General features: G+C 41.9%; 1 protein-coding gene across 1 annotated transcript in view; it reads left to right on the forward strand.

The window, feature by feature from the left end:
* The window catches only part of LOC124777454 (cytochrome P450 4c3), a 315,881-nt gene that overhangs the window by 80,650 nt on the left and 219,778 nt on the right, over nucleotides 1-15,453 (forward strand). The window contains exon 5 of the mRNA XM_047252874.1: nucleotides 7,456-7,525. Coding sequence (XP_047108830.1) covers nucleotides 7,456-7,525 — 70 coding nt within the window. The remainder of the gene's footprint in view (nucleotides 1-7,455; nucleotides 7,526-15,453) is intronic.

Consider the following 15,453-nt stretch of genomic DNA (forward strand, 5'->3'; position numbering starts at 1 on the left):
GGTTAAATGAAACCGGTGCAGTATCGTCTGATTTATTGTCATTAGTACTTTCAATAACATCAATACGACTGGCCAATTCATCATATTTTTCAGTCAGTATTTTTGTCTGATCATCGGTTTTAGTGTCAGTGGCATTAATCTGTTTTTGCAACTTACGTGCAGTTTCGTTCAGTTTTTAACGTCAGCTTTGACGACATCGGAATCCAGTGTTAGTTCTAATTGTTCGAGTCTGTCGGTCACTGTTTGAAAATCTGTTGTGTATGTATCTGTTTTTGTTTTAAGGTCAGAAATCTCATCACGTAATTCAGTGTTCAACTGTTCGATGGTATGAATTTTGTCCGATACTGTAGCAATATTGTTGTCTATATATGTTTTTGCCTTCGCAAACATTTTACGTTTGTCTTCCTGTCTCTGTGCAGAGACGGAGACGCGTATCACTGTTTTGTATGTGGTGACTAAATCGCTCGTCAATTTGAGTGTTCTGCTGTTCAAATTTCGCGTCAATCTTTTCATCCATTGTGCGCGAAAGTTCTGCTGTCATTGCTTTAAACTCGTCGCGTAATTGTGCAGCGTTTTCAGAGCATTGTTTAGCGACTCCGTTAATTTCGTCTCTAAGTGTTTCTGTTGCGGCTGTTTGCATTTCCCTTAATTCCTGAGCAACAGACCTAATTTCTTCGCTACTTTTTTTTGAACACGCCTCAATTTCCACGCGCAACTGTTCCTTAGTGTCATGGCACTGCGCGGCAACGGCTCTAATTTGTTCACTAAGCCGTCTGGAATTGTCGTCTAATTTTTCATTTAGCTTGTCTAGTTTTTCGTTCTGTTGTTTGACCTGTTCACTAAGTTGTTTGAGATTTTCGTCATTATTGTCAAGTTTTTCATTTAAGTGTTTGGCCTGTTCACTAAGTTGTTTGTTACCCTCACTAAGGTTGTCTTGTTTTTCAATAATTTGGTTAACTCGTTGCAGCAATAGTGCCATAATTTGATCCGACCCAAAGTTAGCATTTCTTTTCTCTGTGCTAATTAATGGTGGATCTGGAATTGTCTCGTTTTGTGTGACCATTTGGTCATTCTGTAATTTACAAAAAGTTTTATCATTCGGATGTACACTGTCAGACATTATTTCGGAATTAAATAAATCCGTCGTACTTTGTGTATCCTGTTCATTTTCATTAGACAAATTTGTGTGTTCATCGCGTAAATTTAGTAAACCGGTTGTGTTAGGCTGGGCAGCGCTCATTACAATAGAGCGTCCCGCGTCATCGATTGTCGTCAAATCAACAGAGGACATAACCGAGTTCGTTTGTTCATCATTAAGACAAAAGTCATCATTAGTGGTTGGAATGCACTGATTGTCAGTGGACGCAGGATTGTCATCATTACACTGCGTGTCACAAGTCCTATCGGTAAAGTTGTTTGAGTCGGTGATTTCATTCATAATACCTCGCGATACACTATTCACAGTCTTTCGCGGCATTTTTACAATAGTCACAAATATTCACAAAACAAATAAGCCTAAATGCAAAAGCAACACACAAATACAACAGAGCAACGAATTGCCGTTGACCTGTAGAAAGAAAGTCACAAGATTAGTAAAAGCGTTGCGCCAAATTCTAATTATATCTAAGCAAATAAGAGCAGATATCTGACTGTTTTTCAAAAGACTCTCAACGAAATACGATCCTGGACTGGGTGTCGCCAAGTGTAACCTCCCCACCGATATTTAATAAGTCTGAAATAATAAATGAATGGTAGCCAAGCGTAACCTCCCTAGCAATTAAATTTAATGACAATAAAAATGAGAATCGCAATCTGACTCAAGGTGTAAGCTGTCACGAAAATGATGAAAAACAATTCAATGCTAATGAGACTTCAGTGACAATGTAAACTCAATTAAACCGAAATATCGTTCTTTGGCCCTCTGCAAAAAATCAGAATTAATTTCTTACCTCATTGAAACTGCATGTCAAATTTCTGCTCTCATTGTTGCTCACGGCTTGGAGGAAATGCATTGCAAGTATTATATTTTTTTTTTTTATTTTTGAAATTTAACTGAAACTTTTCTTTAAAGGAAATGGAAGGAAATCGTTCGTTCAATTAAATAGTTCTTTTGTTAAAAATATTGCTTTGAAAACCAAAATTATTATTGGGGCGATTATTGCACAAATTAGTTACAGTTAATTTACATTATTAGCTGAGCGCATTTAAAAATAATATACCTCATCCTGAATCTTGACCAGAGTGCCATGTCGACGCCCGCCGACTCCTCACACACAACTGCACTGGGCTGCTACTACGACATACTGCTCTACCTTACTGCTACTGACAGACTGCCCACTGACTACTGCTCGCAACTGTACTGCACGACTACTACTGACAGAGTACCGCTCGCAACTCTCGCGCGGTCAAGCGCAGACTAGCCACGATAAAAGGCTCTCTGGTCAGAGACTCTGCAATGCCTCGCCATCGCCGCCACACAACATACGTGTTTCAACGTACAGCACCTGTAGCTTTTCAAAGCAATGTAGCAGTGGTAACTGATGCAGGATTGCAGTTCCATTACCTAGGATGAGGTTCAGATACCCCGTAGAATACCCGCTCAGGCAATCCACAGGACAATTCGACGTTTGCACATCAACGGTAGCCCTATGGCTTCTGTGCAGACTGCTGTCAGATTTTACTAGTAATCGCAACAGGGACGAGAGGAGACAAATTCAACGTATTCGCAATTGCCGGTTAGTATAACATGTTAACATAACTCCTAAATTAATAAAATAAATGAGAATTTACAATAGCAAATGTGAAATTACACAAAAAAATTTAAACTTAAAAGTAAAACATTCTCGAAAGTCTTGGAATTCCCTGGACGGATATTATGCCGGCATCGATATCGTTAACGCAAAAATCGTCCAGATTCTCGATTCACGGGATGGATGTACTATCTGTATACTTCGTTAAGCACGTTTCTTATTCCACTTGTCCGGTTTCTATTTATTTATTGGCTAACTGTGCCCGACATGCACTGCAATGCCTCTTTTTCTTTCTAAATAGGCACACACATACAAAGCAGACGTATTTACATGCACAAAATAGATGAAACACATTGATTTCTTGTGCACTAAATTAAATTTGAAACTGATTATTCAAATTCCTGTCGTTTTGAGAAAAAAGACTGTCGCTGGCAACTGATTTTTCATCTGTTGTACGCCATCCGACTCTAGACAGGAAGTTTAAGTGTCTCTGTGGTATTGATCCATGTGGCATGATCTTTGGCGCAACACACGATGTGCTTGATGCGCTGGAAAGCACTCATGAGAGACAGACTGCGCATTATACTTTTAAACTATTCCACATAAACTAATTCCAAGAAATAAACCCAACAGGATGTTTTTGGATCTTCCCACATGTCAGACCTTCTCATCGTCGCCCTCATCCCTAGCGTCAGTGGAGATATTTTATTCCCACAGTATCTTTTTTTTATTCTTTTTTCAATTAATAAGTCACGAATATTCCAAATTTGGTTGAAATTGCTCCAGGATTTCCAGATTTATGCTTTTATGTCACTCCTTTTCAACCCAAACACTCTGCAATGCGTGTGATTGGGATATCTGACTGTCACAGTAAATTTTTCTAGACAGACAAATGTGTACCAATTTTGGTAGAAATTCTTTCAAGTGTTATAGAGATATGCTGATATTTCGCTGTCTTTGCACCCCCTGCTACCCCCAACTCTAGGGGTGAAACGTCATCATGACAGTCACCAATAATTCTAGAGACCCCGAAAACCATGGATGTGATACTAATATCGGTCGTTATCGAATATTTTTACATGTCACGTCTTATCACCTCTACCTCCACCTATGGGGGTAGTTGGGTTGTATTACCTGAATAACGTTTTTATACAAATAACTAGTATTTTTACGCAAAATTTGACAGAAGCCGGCTACACGGGTAGAGGGGGCTGTGTGGAGTGGATTGGGATTTTTTTAAGGTTAGAGGGCCTTGGGAAGTATAAGAAAGGGCCTCAGTCTCAAACGGTGCAAGGAAAACACAGGACCAGGGTAGAGCTAAGAACAGTCCGTGACTGTAAGTTGTCGTAGCTGTGTAGGGGAAGAAACAGAGCTCCAAGCGCTAAAAGAAACCACTGAAGCTGAAATCGTTATAGGTAGACAACTGAAAGCTGGCTAAAGCAGAAGATAAGTTCAGTCGAAATAGGACCGAAAGACGTTGAGGAAGGATAGATTAAATACAATTGTTGGTGCCATTTTTGTAGCTGTTAGTAGTTGTTTATTTTGTAGTGAAATTGAAGTAGACAATTCCTGCGAGTTAGTGTGAGTAGAAGTTATACTTGACATCACGGGCCAAAGTGTCGTGCTGCTATTGCTACGGATGATGACAGAACTAACGTACTGTCGCACGATGTCTGGTATTGATCAACAAAAAAGGATTAATTGACATTTACTTAGCGCTAAGATTTTTAGGTATATATGTGTTAAGTGTTTGAGAAAAGGGAAATGGAGCTTATGCAAACGCGAGAGGCATGCAGAAAGGCGTAAAATCCGTGGCTGGCTGATAGCAACGAAAGGCACGAAGCTGGCCACAAGGATGAGCAACGATAGCCATCCGCAAAAGCCAAAGTTATTGTTACCATGGGTAAAAAAAAAAGAAAAAGAAAAACGCGTGCTTCTTTGGTTGTTTAATGAGATTGACGTTTTTTTCTGACACTCTCTCTGGATGGTAATAGATGTGAATTATTGATTCAGAACGGGAGCGTGTTGCAATTTTGGAAGTTGTTATGATATGAAGGAAGTTTTTGACACCTAAACGGCGAGTCACTATTTTGAGACATCCTTTGTGAGGCAGTAGCAGTTATCAAATTTGGTCTGTTGGAGACTTTTAGCTTTGACAGCAACGTAATGTCGATTGGTGAAAATTCAAATTTTTGATCTGGATGGCAAAGTAGCCGCTGGAATTAAATAAACTTCCCATAGAAGTTTACAAGTTGACGGTATACGGCCTCTTGAGACACGTAATCATTGAACCATCAGCAGTACCGCTTTTAGTCCATTGGTGTCTAAACTGAAATCTATTTCCTACTCCATTTGCATTGGAAAATTATTGAGAGAAGTTAGTTTGACACAAGTACCAAGCCCTGAACAGGGAGAAGAGGAAGACTTATTAACGGACTGAGGCGAAGCGGCGGTGGCGAGTAGAGATGAACATATACATTATTCAGTAGCCTAGAGTTAGTAGTAGATTCAAAAGAGATATTTTGAAAATCGGTTTCAGCCAAGTTCAGTCAAGAAGATCATAAACGTCTGCATTGCGCTGTTATAAAACAAGAGACATATCTGTACGGTTTGTGGAGTTCGCACAGTTTAAAGTAAAAATAAAATTAATTATTATGCTGGCGCTGTCTGTGATATGTACATAAGGAAAGAAGTAGACTAGATAGAGAATAAAAATATGTATTTACATACAAGGGGATTTTTTTTTTTGAGTCAACTGTCTTCTGACTGGTTTGTGCGGCCCGCCATGAATTCCTCTCCTTTAGATCTGAGAATAGCAATTGCGACCTACATCCTCTAATATCTGCTGGATGTATTCCAGTTCTAGCCCCTTGGAAATTATTTCCTGACGTCTTAACAGATGTCCTATCATCCTGTCCCTTCTTCTTGATAGTGTTTTCCATATATTTCTTTCCTCGCCGATTCTGCAGAGAACCTACTCATTCCTTACTTAATCAGTCCACCTAATTTTCAACATTCTTCTGTAGCATTGGACCTCACATGAGTGGATTCTCTACTGTTGCGGTTTTCCCACAGTCTGTGTTTCACTACTATACAATAGTGTGCTCCAAATGTACGTTCTCTGAAATTTCTTCCTCAAATCAAGACTTATGTTTGATATCAGTAGACTTATCTCAGCCAGGATTACATCTTATCAACTAAAAATTATTAGGAAGAAACTGGTTGACGGAAAGTATGGACAGAGGACATTATATCGCTGACTTTTGAGCAGTGAACTTCTTTGCCTTTTAACTGTGAATAGGTAACAAATGAACGACCTTGTCAAAATTGTGTCAGCGTCTTCTACGTAAGTAGAAGCGTGAGCGAGGTACGCTTCCCAGCGTAAATGTTGTCTCTGAACATCCCGCACAACAAACTCTTAATGAAGTTGAGAACATTCTTCAAGTAGTGGAACGCAACCCTACTACTAGTTCTAGAAGAATTGCTGCCCAACTTGGTATTCCACAAACACGAGTGATACGCACAGTACACGAGCACGGGCTGTACCCCCTTCATCGGCAGATTATAAAACATCTGCGTGAAAGAGATGCTGCCGCCCGGCAAGAATTCTGTCAATGGACCATTGCCAATGAGTGAATAATTCCACGTATTTTGTTCACTGATGAGTCAACATTTACCCGCAACGGAATCAACAACAAGCGCAACTCTCATGTATGGGCAAATGAAAATGTGCACGCTACTCTGAAAACGAATATTCAACGACGTTTCTCAGTCAACGTGTGGTGCTGTATTATTGATGACCAACTCATCGGTCCAGTTGTTTTAGATAGCCGTCTTACTCGGATATGGTCTCTTGGGTTTCTTCAAAATGTGTTACCAGAATACGTGGAGAATATCCCTTTGGTAACACGAGCTCGTAAGTACTTTCAGCAGGACGGAGCTCCTACGCATTCCTTACGACCAGTGACACAGTATCTCAACACAACGTATCCTGCTCGTTGGATCGGTCGCCGTGGAGTCATTGCTTGGTCACTGAGGTCACTCGTCTTTACCCCATTGCATTACTGTTTGTGGGTGTGGCTGAAGAGCGACATCTTCAAGCGCAGAGTGGACACAAGTGACGACCTTCTCGCTTGTATTTCACGTGCTTGTGCTCAGGTAAAGGAATGCTTAACTGAGCTCCGATCGGTGACACAACACCTGTCTACAAGAGCAGCTGCAATAATTGAAGTGACTGAAGACCTCAGATGTTAAGTCCCATAGTGCTCAGAGCCATTTGAACCATTAAAAAAAAATTGGAAGTTGAGGTGGACTGTGAGGATATGTGCACAATTAAACAAACCATAACATAACTCTACCTTAATTTACCGTCACCTGCAACTTTTCCATTCCTATCTGTTTCCATTGGTTTACCTGGATGCAGTTCAGAAAAGGGCATATTTTTATTAGAAGATTTTTGTTCACAATAACCAGTAGTATCACCCGTCAAAGCATGTACCTTTCCTCCTGACTCACTCTGTATATGTTACCTAGACAAATGTATTACGAAATTTCATTACTCTACATTAATTTTTTTTTGTGTTGCGATTTTTTCCGTCAGTGTGTAACATTAGTAATACATATTTATCTCAGTAATTCTATATTCGTAATTTATCACTACGATTTCGTAAGGCTCTCATTTTAAGAGTACCTTTCTCTTTTGCAGAGACGGCGATGGGGCGAAACGTGAACGCCCAAGCAGACAGCGAATCCGAGTACGTGCGAGCCGTCTACGAGTGAGTATCTGCTGTGCAGTTTCTGCTGCAGTGTAATGTATTTTTGACGTCGGTTCTATGTATCTTTTTGGTAGACACGTTGTATTTGACTGTGTCACCAAGCATAAAGTACTTTAGAAACGCTCTGTTAACACGTTTTATCTTTTATTAGATCAGATCGTTTAAAATGAGATGCACTTAGTGTTCCATTGATCCATAGTGAGAAGGTCCTCAAGGATGTAGAACATTTCACACAACAAGAACACATAACACATATTTACAAAAGGAAACGAAGTATGCTAATGTACCTTCCATACTCCTCATGCATGTGGAAATGGTCAAAAAATCTTAAACATATTTTCACTTGAAAAGTAATAACAAGCTTGTCACAAAACATGTAAATGTACAATGCGCTGAGGTGCATATAATAATTCTAGAATGTTGTAACAACGCATCATCAAAGAGATATCTACATCTACGTCATTACTCGGGAGAGGGGGGACTGTTACAAGTTAGGTTTTTTTTGTCACAAACAATTGGCTAGAAACCATTTATTAATGTCCACGAAAATTTTATTAACTAATCTTTCTAAAGCTATGCTTGAATTACTATTCATTGCAATGTTTGTGTCATCCGAAAACAAAACAACTTTGGCCTCTTGTAATGTTACTGGTGGAAGGTCACAGATATATATAGGAAAAAATAAGGGCACGGGAAAAAGAAAGGGCACAAGAAAAAGGGACCCCAAATGTGAACACTACATGTAATAAGATACAATTGAATGATGCCTGATAGCTTATTAAAGGATTCTTTCCTACAAAACCCTTTGTTTCTTGTCAGAGATACGATGTGAACTATTTTGAAGCATTCCCTTTCACTCCATAATGTTCTAAGTTACTTAAAAAGATACTGTGGTTTGTATGGTTGAATGCCTTTGGTAGGACACAAAATATTACCAGTAACCCATAATTTATTGTCCAATGAATAACATACTTTCTCACTGTATCTGTAGATAACCCTGTATCTTTGAAAACGCATTATTTGCAATCAAATGGTTGAAAGGTAGATTGTGTTTCACCTTTTACAAAACTTTCAAGACTGCTAGTAAAATTTTCAAGAATGCTAGCAAAAGTGGAATTCAATGGAAATTTGAAGGTATTTCATTACCTCCTTACTTATAAAAAGGCTGAACTTCAGCATGTCTCAACCATTGGGTAAATGTTCCGCTGATAGATGACTGGTTACACAATTGATTTAATATGTTCCTTAACTCAGAAAAAAACATTCTTTTAATTAATGACCCAAAAGTTTTTGGATATCAAGGTTTTTATGATAGACGTTAATTCTACTGGTGCAGTGTGAGTCATATCCATATTAGTGAAGTTATTTATAATGGATGGTCTGCAAGAGAAGTTACTTGTAATAGCTGGTCAGTGGATTCCACAACTGCAGTAACTAATCAAAATCTTGTTATGCTCCATATCGGGATAACTTTTCATACCACAACTCATACTTCTGTCTCCCAATCGAGTTTACATTGAAAGACAGAAGTACGTGGTTGTGACATTACGAGTTATACAAAATGGATCATTTCAAGATTTTGCTAAGTTATTACATTGTGGCCGATCTTCCTGAGATGTCTAGACAAGCGCAGAGGGTGGGGGGTCTGTCCGAGGCGTAGAGGAGCATCCGCCGCCAGTTGAGCACACTGATTGCAGCCACATGGAAATCATAGCTCATGTAGGCGAGAATGATGTCTGCCGTCAGTGTTCAGAGGCCATCCTCGGTTCCTGCAGGTGGCTGGGTGAATTTGTTGAAGACAGCTATCCTCACCCACGAGGTGGAAGCAGAGCTATCGTTTTGCAGCGTCGTTCCTAGAACCGATCGTGGTCCTCTGATTTGAAAATTAGTGGAAGGTCAAAACCAGGGCACAGACCATTCTGCGACGGTATCGGATACAAATTTCTCGACCTCTGCTATCGGGTGGAGAATTCTAGGGTGGCCCCTAATAGGCCAGGCGTGCACTACACGTAGAGAGCAACAAATAGGGTAGCGGAGTTCGTGTGGTGTACATATGTAATCGTAGAGGGAGACCAAAAGATGAATACACTAAACAGATTCAGAAGGATGTAGGTAGCAGTAGGTACTGGGAGATGAAGAAGCAAGCATAGGAAAGAGTAGCATGGAGAACTGCATCAAACCAGTCTCTGGACTGAAGACCACAACAACAACATATGTAGGACTTTTAGGATAGGCGGCCTAATGTGTTCTGATTCCAGGCAGCGTAGCATTCGTCATAGCAATTCGGAGAATAAAATGTTAACATAGCATTAGTTAACTGCAGGAAAATGTATGGAAAGGTCCGGAAACTAGTCTCGCTTATAAACAATAACAATGCCCACATACACGCTGGTGGTGGAGGTGTGTTTATAGACATAAAAAATACGATAATAACTAGTGAGATTAGCACGGATTCCGAATGCGAAATACTTTAGATGAATACAAGTACTGAAGGTGAATCAAACATGGTCATGGGATGTTTTTACAGTCGTTTCCTACGGAGCAGTAATGGCGGAACTTTTGAGCGGAGACTTTGAGAATATTTCACGTAAATTTAATAATAGTAGGCGGAGCTTCTACTGACTAGCTATAGACTGGGAGGTCAAGTCATTAGGACGGGTAGCAGAGACAGAAAATCAAGTGGAATTGTATTAAATGTCTTATCCAGAAGTTATCTTAAGCTGTGAATCAGAGAACCAACTCGTGAACGCAGCATCTTCGATATGCTGGTAATAAACAGACACGAACTTCTCGTTAGATCAGTAAACGGATCGAAGCTATCTGTCCAGACACTGTAATCACAATGGCACTGAAACGATGACGTCACAGAAAAGGTCTAAATACTAAACGTCTCTTTCTATAGTTGTTTTACAAGGAAGATCGTTCTGTAATGTCTCCATTAAATTGTCGCACGAAGACAAAATGTCTGATACCGAAATGAGTGCCCATAGGAGAGCAAACCAACCGAAATAGCTCAACAAGAATATGATTCTACACAGATGATGTGAAAGAACTTGTCCCCCTTCTAGCAGCAGTATACCGTAGCTCTTTGTAGGAGCGAAGCGTTCCTGATGATTAGAAAGAAGCACAGGCCATTCCCGTTTTTGACAAAGGTCGTCGAACAGGCGGCGGAACTATAGGCCTATATCTCTGACGTCGGTTAGTTGTAGGATTTTGGAACAAGATTTATGTTCGCGTATTATGACATTTCTCTAGACCGAAAATCTGCTGTGTAGAAATCAACATGGGTTCTAGAAACAACGCCCACGTGAAACCCAGCTCATTTTGCTCATCCATGAGACCCAGAAAGCAATAGCAGGTTGATGCTGTGTTCTTTGATTTCCGCAAGGCATTCGATTCGGCTCCCCACTGCCGCCTAATGAACAAACTGCGAGCGCACGGAATATCAGAACAACTTTGTGGGTGGACTGAGAGTTTCAAGCAAACAGAATGCAGCATACCATTATCAATGGAGAAAAGTCAGGTTCATTATACAGGGGAGTCCATTGATCGTGACCGGACCAAATATCTCACGAAATAAGTATCAAACGAAAAAACTACAAAGAATGAAACTTCTCTAGCTTGAAGGGGGAAACCAGATGGCGCTATGGTTGGCCTGCTAGATGGCGCTGCCATAGGTCAAACGGATATCAACTGCGGTTTTTTAAATGGTAACCCCCATTTTTATTACATATTCGTGTAGTACGTAAATAAAAATGAATGTTTTAGTTGGACCACTTTTTTCGCTTTGTGATAGATGGCGCTGTAATAGTCTCAAACATATGGCTCACAATTTTAGACGAACCGTTGGTAACAGGTAGGTTTTTAAATTAAAATACAGAACGTAGGTACGTTTGAACATTTTATTTCGGTTGTTCCAATGTGATACGTGTACCTTTGTGAACTTATCGTTTCTGAGAACGCATGCTGTTATAGCGTGATTACCTGCAAATACCACATTAAAGCAATACGTGCTCAAAATGATGTCCGTCAACCTCAATGCATTTGGCAATACGTGTAACGACAATCCTCTCAACAGCAGGTAGTTCACCATCCGTAATGTTCGCACGTGCATTGACAATGCGCTGACGCATGTTGTCAGGCGTTGTCGGTGGATCACGGTAGCAAATATCCTTCAACTTTCCCCACAGAAAGAAATCCTAGGACGTCAGATCCGGTGAAGGTGCGGGCCATTGTATGGTGCTTCGACGACCAATCCACCTGTCATGAAATATGCTATTCAATACCGCTTCAACCGCACGCGAGCTATGTCCCGGACATCCATCATGTTGGAAGTACATCGCCATTCTGTCATGCAGTGAAACATCTTGTAGTAACATCGGTAGAACATTACGTAGGAAATAAGTATACATTGCACCAATTAGATTGCCATCGATAAAATGGGGGCCAATTATCCTTCCTCCCATAATGCTGCGTCATACATTAACCCGCCAAGGTCGCTGATGTTCCACTTGTCGCAGCCATCGTGGATTTTCCGTTGCCCAATAGTGCATATTTTGCCGGTTTGCGTTACCGCTGTTGGTGAATGACGCTTCGTCTCTAAATAGAACGCGTTACAAAAACTCTATCACCGTCCCGTAATTTCTCTTGTGTCCAGTGTCAGAACTGTACACGACGTTCAAAGTCGTCGCCATGCAATTCCTGGTGCATAGAAATATGGTACGGGTACAATCGATGTTAGTGTAGCATTCTCAACACCGACGTTTTTAGATTCCCGATTCTCGCGCAATTTGTCTGCTACTGATGTGCGGACTAGCCGCGACAGCAGCTAAAACACCTACTTGGGCATCATCATTTGTTGCACGTCGTGGTTGACGTTTCACATGTGGCTGAACACTTCCTGTTTCTTTAAATAACGTAACTATCCGGCGAACGGTCCGGACACTTGGATGATGTCGTCCAGGATATCGAGCAGCAATAGCCATACGTCAACACGATATCGACCTTTTCCGCAATAGGTAAACGGTCCATTTTAACACGGGTAATGTATCACGAAGCAAATACCGTCCGTACTGGCAGAATGTTACGTGATACCACGCCCTTATACGTTTGTGACTATTACAGCGCCATCTGTTACAAAGCGAAAAAAGTGGTCCAACTAAAACATTCATAATTCTTTACGTTCCACTCGAATATGTAATAAAAACCATACAGCCAACCATACAGCCATCTGTTTTCCCCCTTCAAGCTATACGAGTTTCGTTCTTTGTAGTTTTCGTTTGATGCTTATTTCGTGAGATATTTGCCCCGGTCACTATCAATGGACCACCATATATATATATATATATATATATATATATATATATATATATATATATATATATATATAGGGGACATCGGAAGTTCCATGAGGCTTTTCACGAATGATGCAGTTATGCACGGTGCAGCAGTGGCAGTTGACTCGCAACATAAATAAATGTTGCGTATTGAAAATACATAGACCGAAAGACCCATTATTGCATGATGATACGATTGCAGAACAATCACTGGAAGCAGTTATTTACACAACATATCTAGGAGTATGCATGTGGAATGACTGGAAGTGGAACGACCATATAAAAGTAACCGCAGAAAAGGCAGATACCAGACTGTGCTTCACTGGAAGAATACTCACAAAATGTAGTCCACCAACAAAGGAGGCAGCTTACAAAACCCTCGTTCGAATGATACTCGACTATTGCTCGTCACTACGGAATCAATACAGACGGGATTGATAGAAAAAAAATAGAAGATCCACAGGAGAGCACCACTTTTCATTATATGTTCATTTAGTAAGCACGAAAAGGTCACAGAGATGATAAACCAGGTCTAGTGGCAGACGCTACAAGGGAGGCGTTCTGCATCTCGGTTTGGTTTACTATTAATGTTCCTAGAAAAGTCAACGAATATAATGCTTCCTGCTAAGCAGTGCTGTGTTTCTGGGGGAACGCTGGGGGATGCGTACCCCTAAACATTTTCGTCGACAAAGTAATTTTTTTACTATGTTGAGAACTTTGAAGAATGCCAAAGATTTATTTCACGGACGTAAATTTTTTATTTCATTTTTCGTATTGGTAACTGCAATACGAACGATAACAATACAGTTTTTGTGGGGAAAGCGATGTCATTGACTGGAGGGTTGATTGGACTCACCTGTTTCATCTGAGGTGTATTATAGTCAATTGAAGTGTACGATACCATTTCCTTTTATTGTTCAGGAGTTGATGGGAATCGCATGCTTCATTTGAAGTGATGGTAAACTGTAGTGTTCGATACCACATTCTCTTGTATGTTTGGGTGTTTCTCGGTATCGCCTGCTTCATTTGAGCTAGAGTCAACTGAAGAGTCCGATACATTTTTTTTAGTTCGACATGTTGATGTCGTCATGGCTAAAAGCAGACGGGTGGTATCCCATGCTTCAGTAATAAGTAATTTTCGCTGCATTATAGCCAATGTCGGAGTACCCTCAAACTTTTTTTCAGAAAAAAAGCACTGCTCTTGAGTATACACTCCTGGAAATGGAAAAAAAACACATTGACACCGGTGTGTCAGACCCACCATACTTGCTCCGGACACTGCGAGAGGGCTGTACAAGCAATGATCACACGCACGGCACAGCGGACACACCAGGAACCGCGGTGTTGGCCGTCGAATGGCGCTAGCTGCGCAGCATTTGTGCACCGCCGCCGTCAGTGTCAGCCAGTTTGCCGTGGCATACGGAGCTCCATCGCAGTCTTTAACACTGGTAGCATGCCGCGACAGCGTGGACGTGAACCGTATGTGCAGTTGACGGACTTTGAGCGAGGGCGTATAGTGGGCATGCGGGAGGCCGGGTGGACGTACCGCCGAATTGCTCAACACGTGGGGCGTGAGGTCTCCACAGTACATCGATGTTGTCGCCAGTGGTCGGCGGAAGGTGCACGTGCCCGTCGACCTGGGACCGGACCGCAGCGACGCACGGATGCACGCCAAGACCGTAGGATCCTACGCAGTGCCGTAGGGGACCGCACCGCCACTTGCCAGCAAATTAGGGACACTGTTGCTCCTGGGGTATCGGCGAGGACCATTCGCAACCGTCTCCATGAAGCTGGGCTACGGTCCCGCACACCGTTAGGCCGTCTTCCGCTCACGCCCCAACATCGTGCAGCCCGCCTCCAGTGGTGTCGCGACAGGCGTGAATGGAGGGACGAATGGAGACGTGTCGTCTTCAGCGATGAGAGTCGCTTCTGCCTTGGTGCCAATGATGGTCGTATGCGTGTTTGGCGCCGTGCAGGTGAGCGCCACAATGAGGACTGCATACGACCGAGGCACACAGGGCCAACACCCGGCATCATGGTGTGGGGAGCGATCTCCTACACTGGCCGTACACCACTGGTGATCGTCGAGGGGACACTGAATAGTGCACGGTACATCCAAACCGTCATCGAACCCATCGTTCTACCATTCCTAGACCGGCAAGGGAACTTGCTGTTCCAACAGGACAATGCACGTCCGCATGTATCCCGTGTCACCCAACGTGCTCTAGAAGGTGTAAGTCAACTACCCTGGCCAGCAAGATCTCCGGATCTGTCCCCCATTGAGCATGTTTTGGACTGGATGAAGCGTCGTCTCACGCGGTCTGCACGTCCAGCACGAACGCTGGTCCAACTGAGGCGCCAGGTGGAAATGGCATGGCAAGCCGTTCCACAGGACTACATCCAGCATCTCTACGATCGTCTCCATGGGAGAATAGCAGCCTGCATTGCTGCGAAAGGTGGATATACACTGTACTAGTGCCGACATTGTGCATGCTCTGTTGCCTGTGTCTATGTGCCTGTGGTTCTGTCAGTGTGATCATGTGATGTATCTGACCCCAGGAATGTGTCAATAAAGTTTCCCCTTCCTGGGAC

The sequence above is a fragment of the Schistocerca piceifrons genome, chromosome 1, assembly GCF_021461385.2.
Source record: "Schistocerca piceifrons isolate TAMUIC-IGC-003096 chromosome 1, iqSchPice1.1, whole genome shotgun sequence".
Taxonomy (NCBI): Eukaryota; Metazoa; Arthropoda; class Insecta; order Orthoptera; family Acrididae; genus Schistocerca; species Schistocerca piceifrons.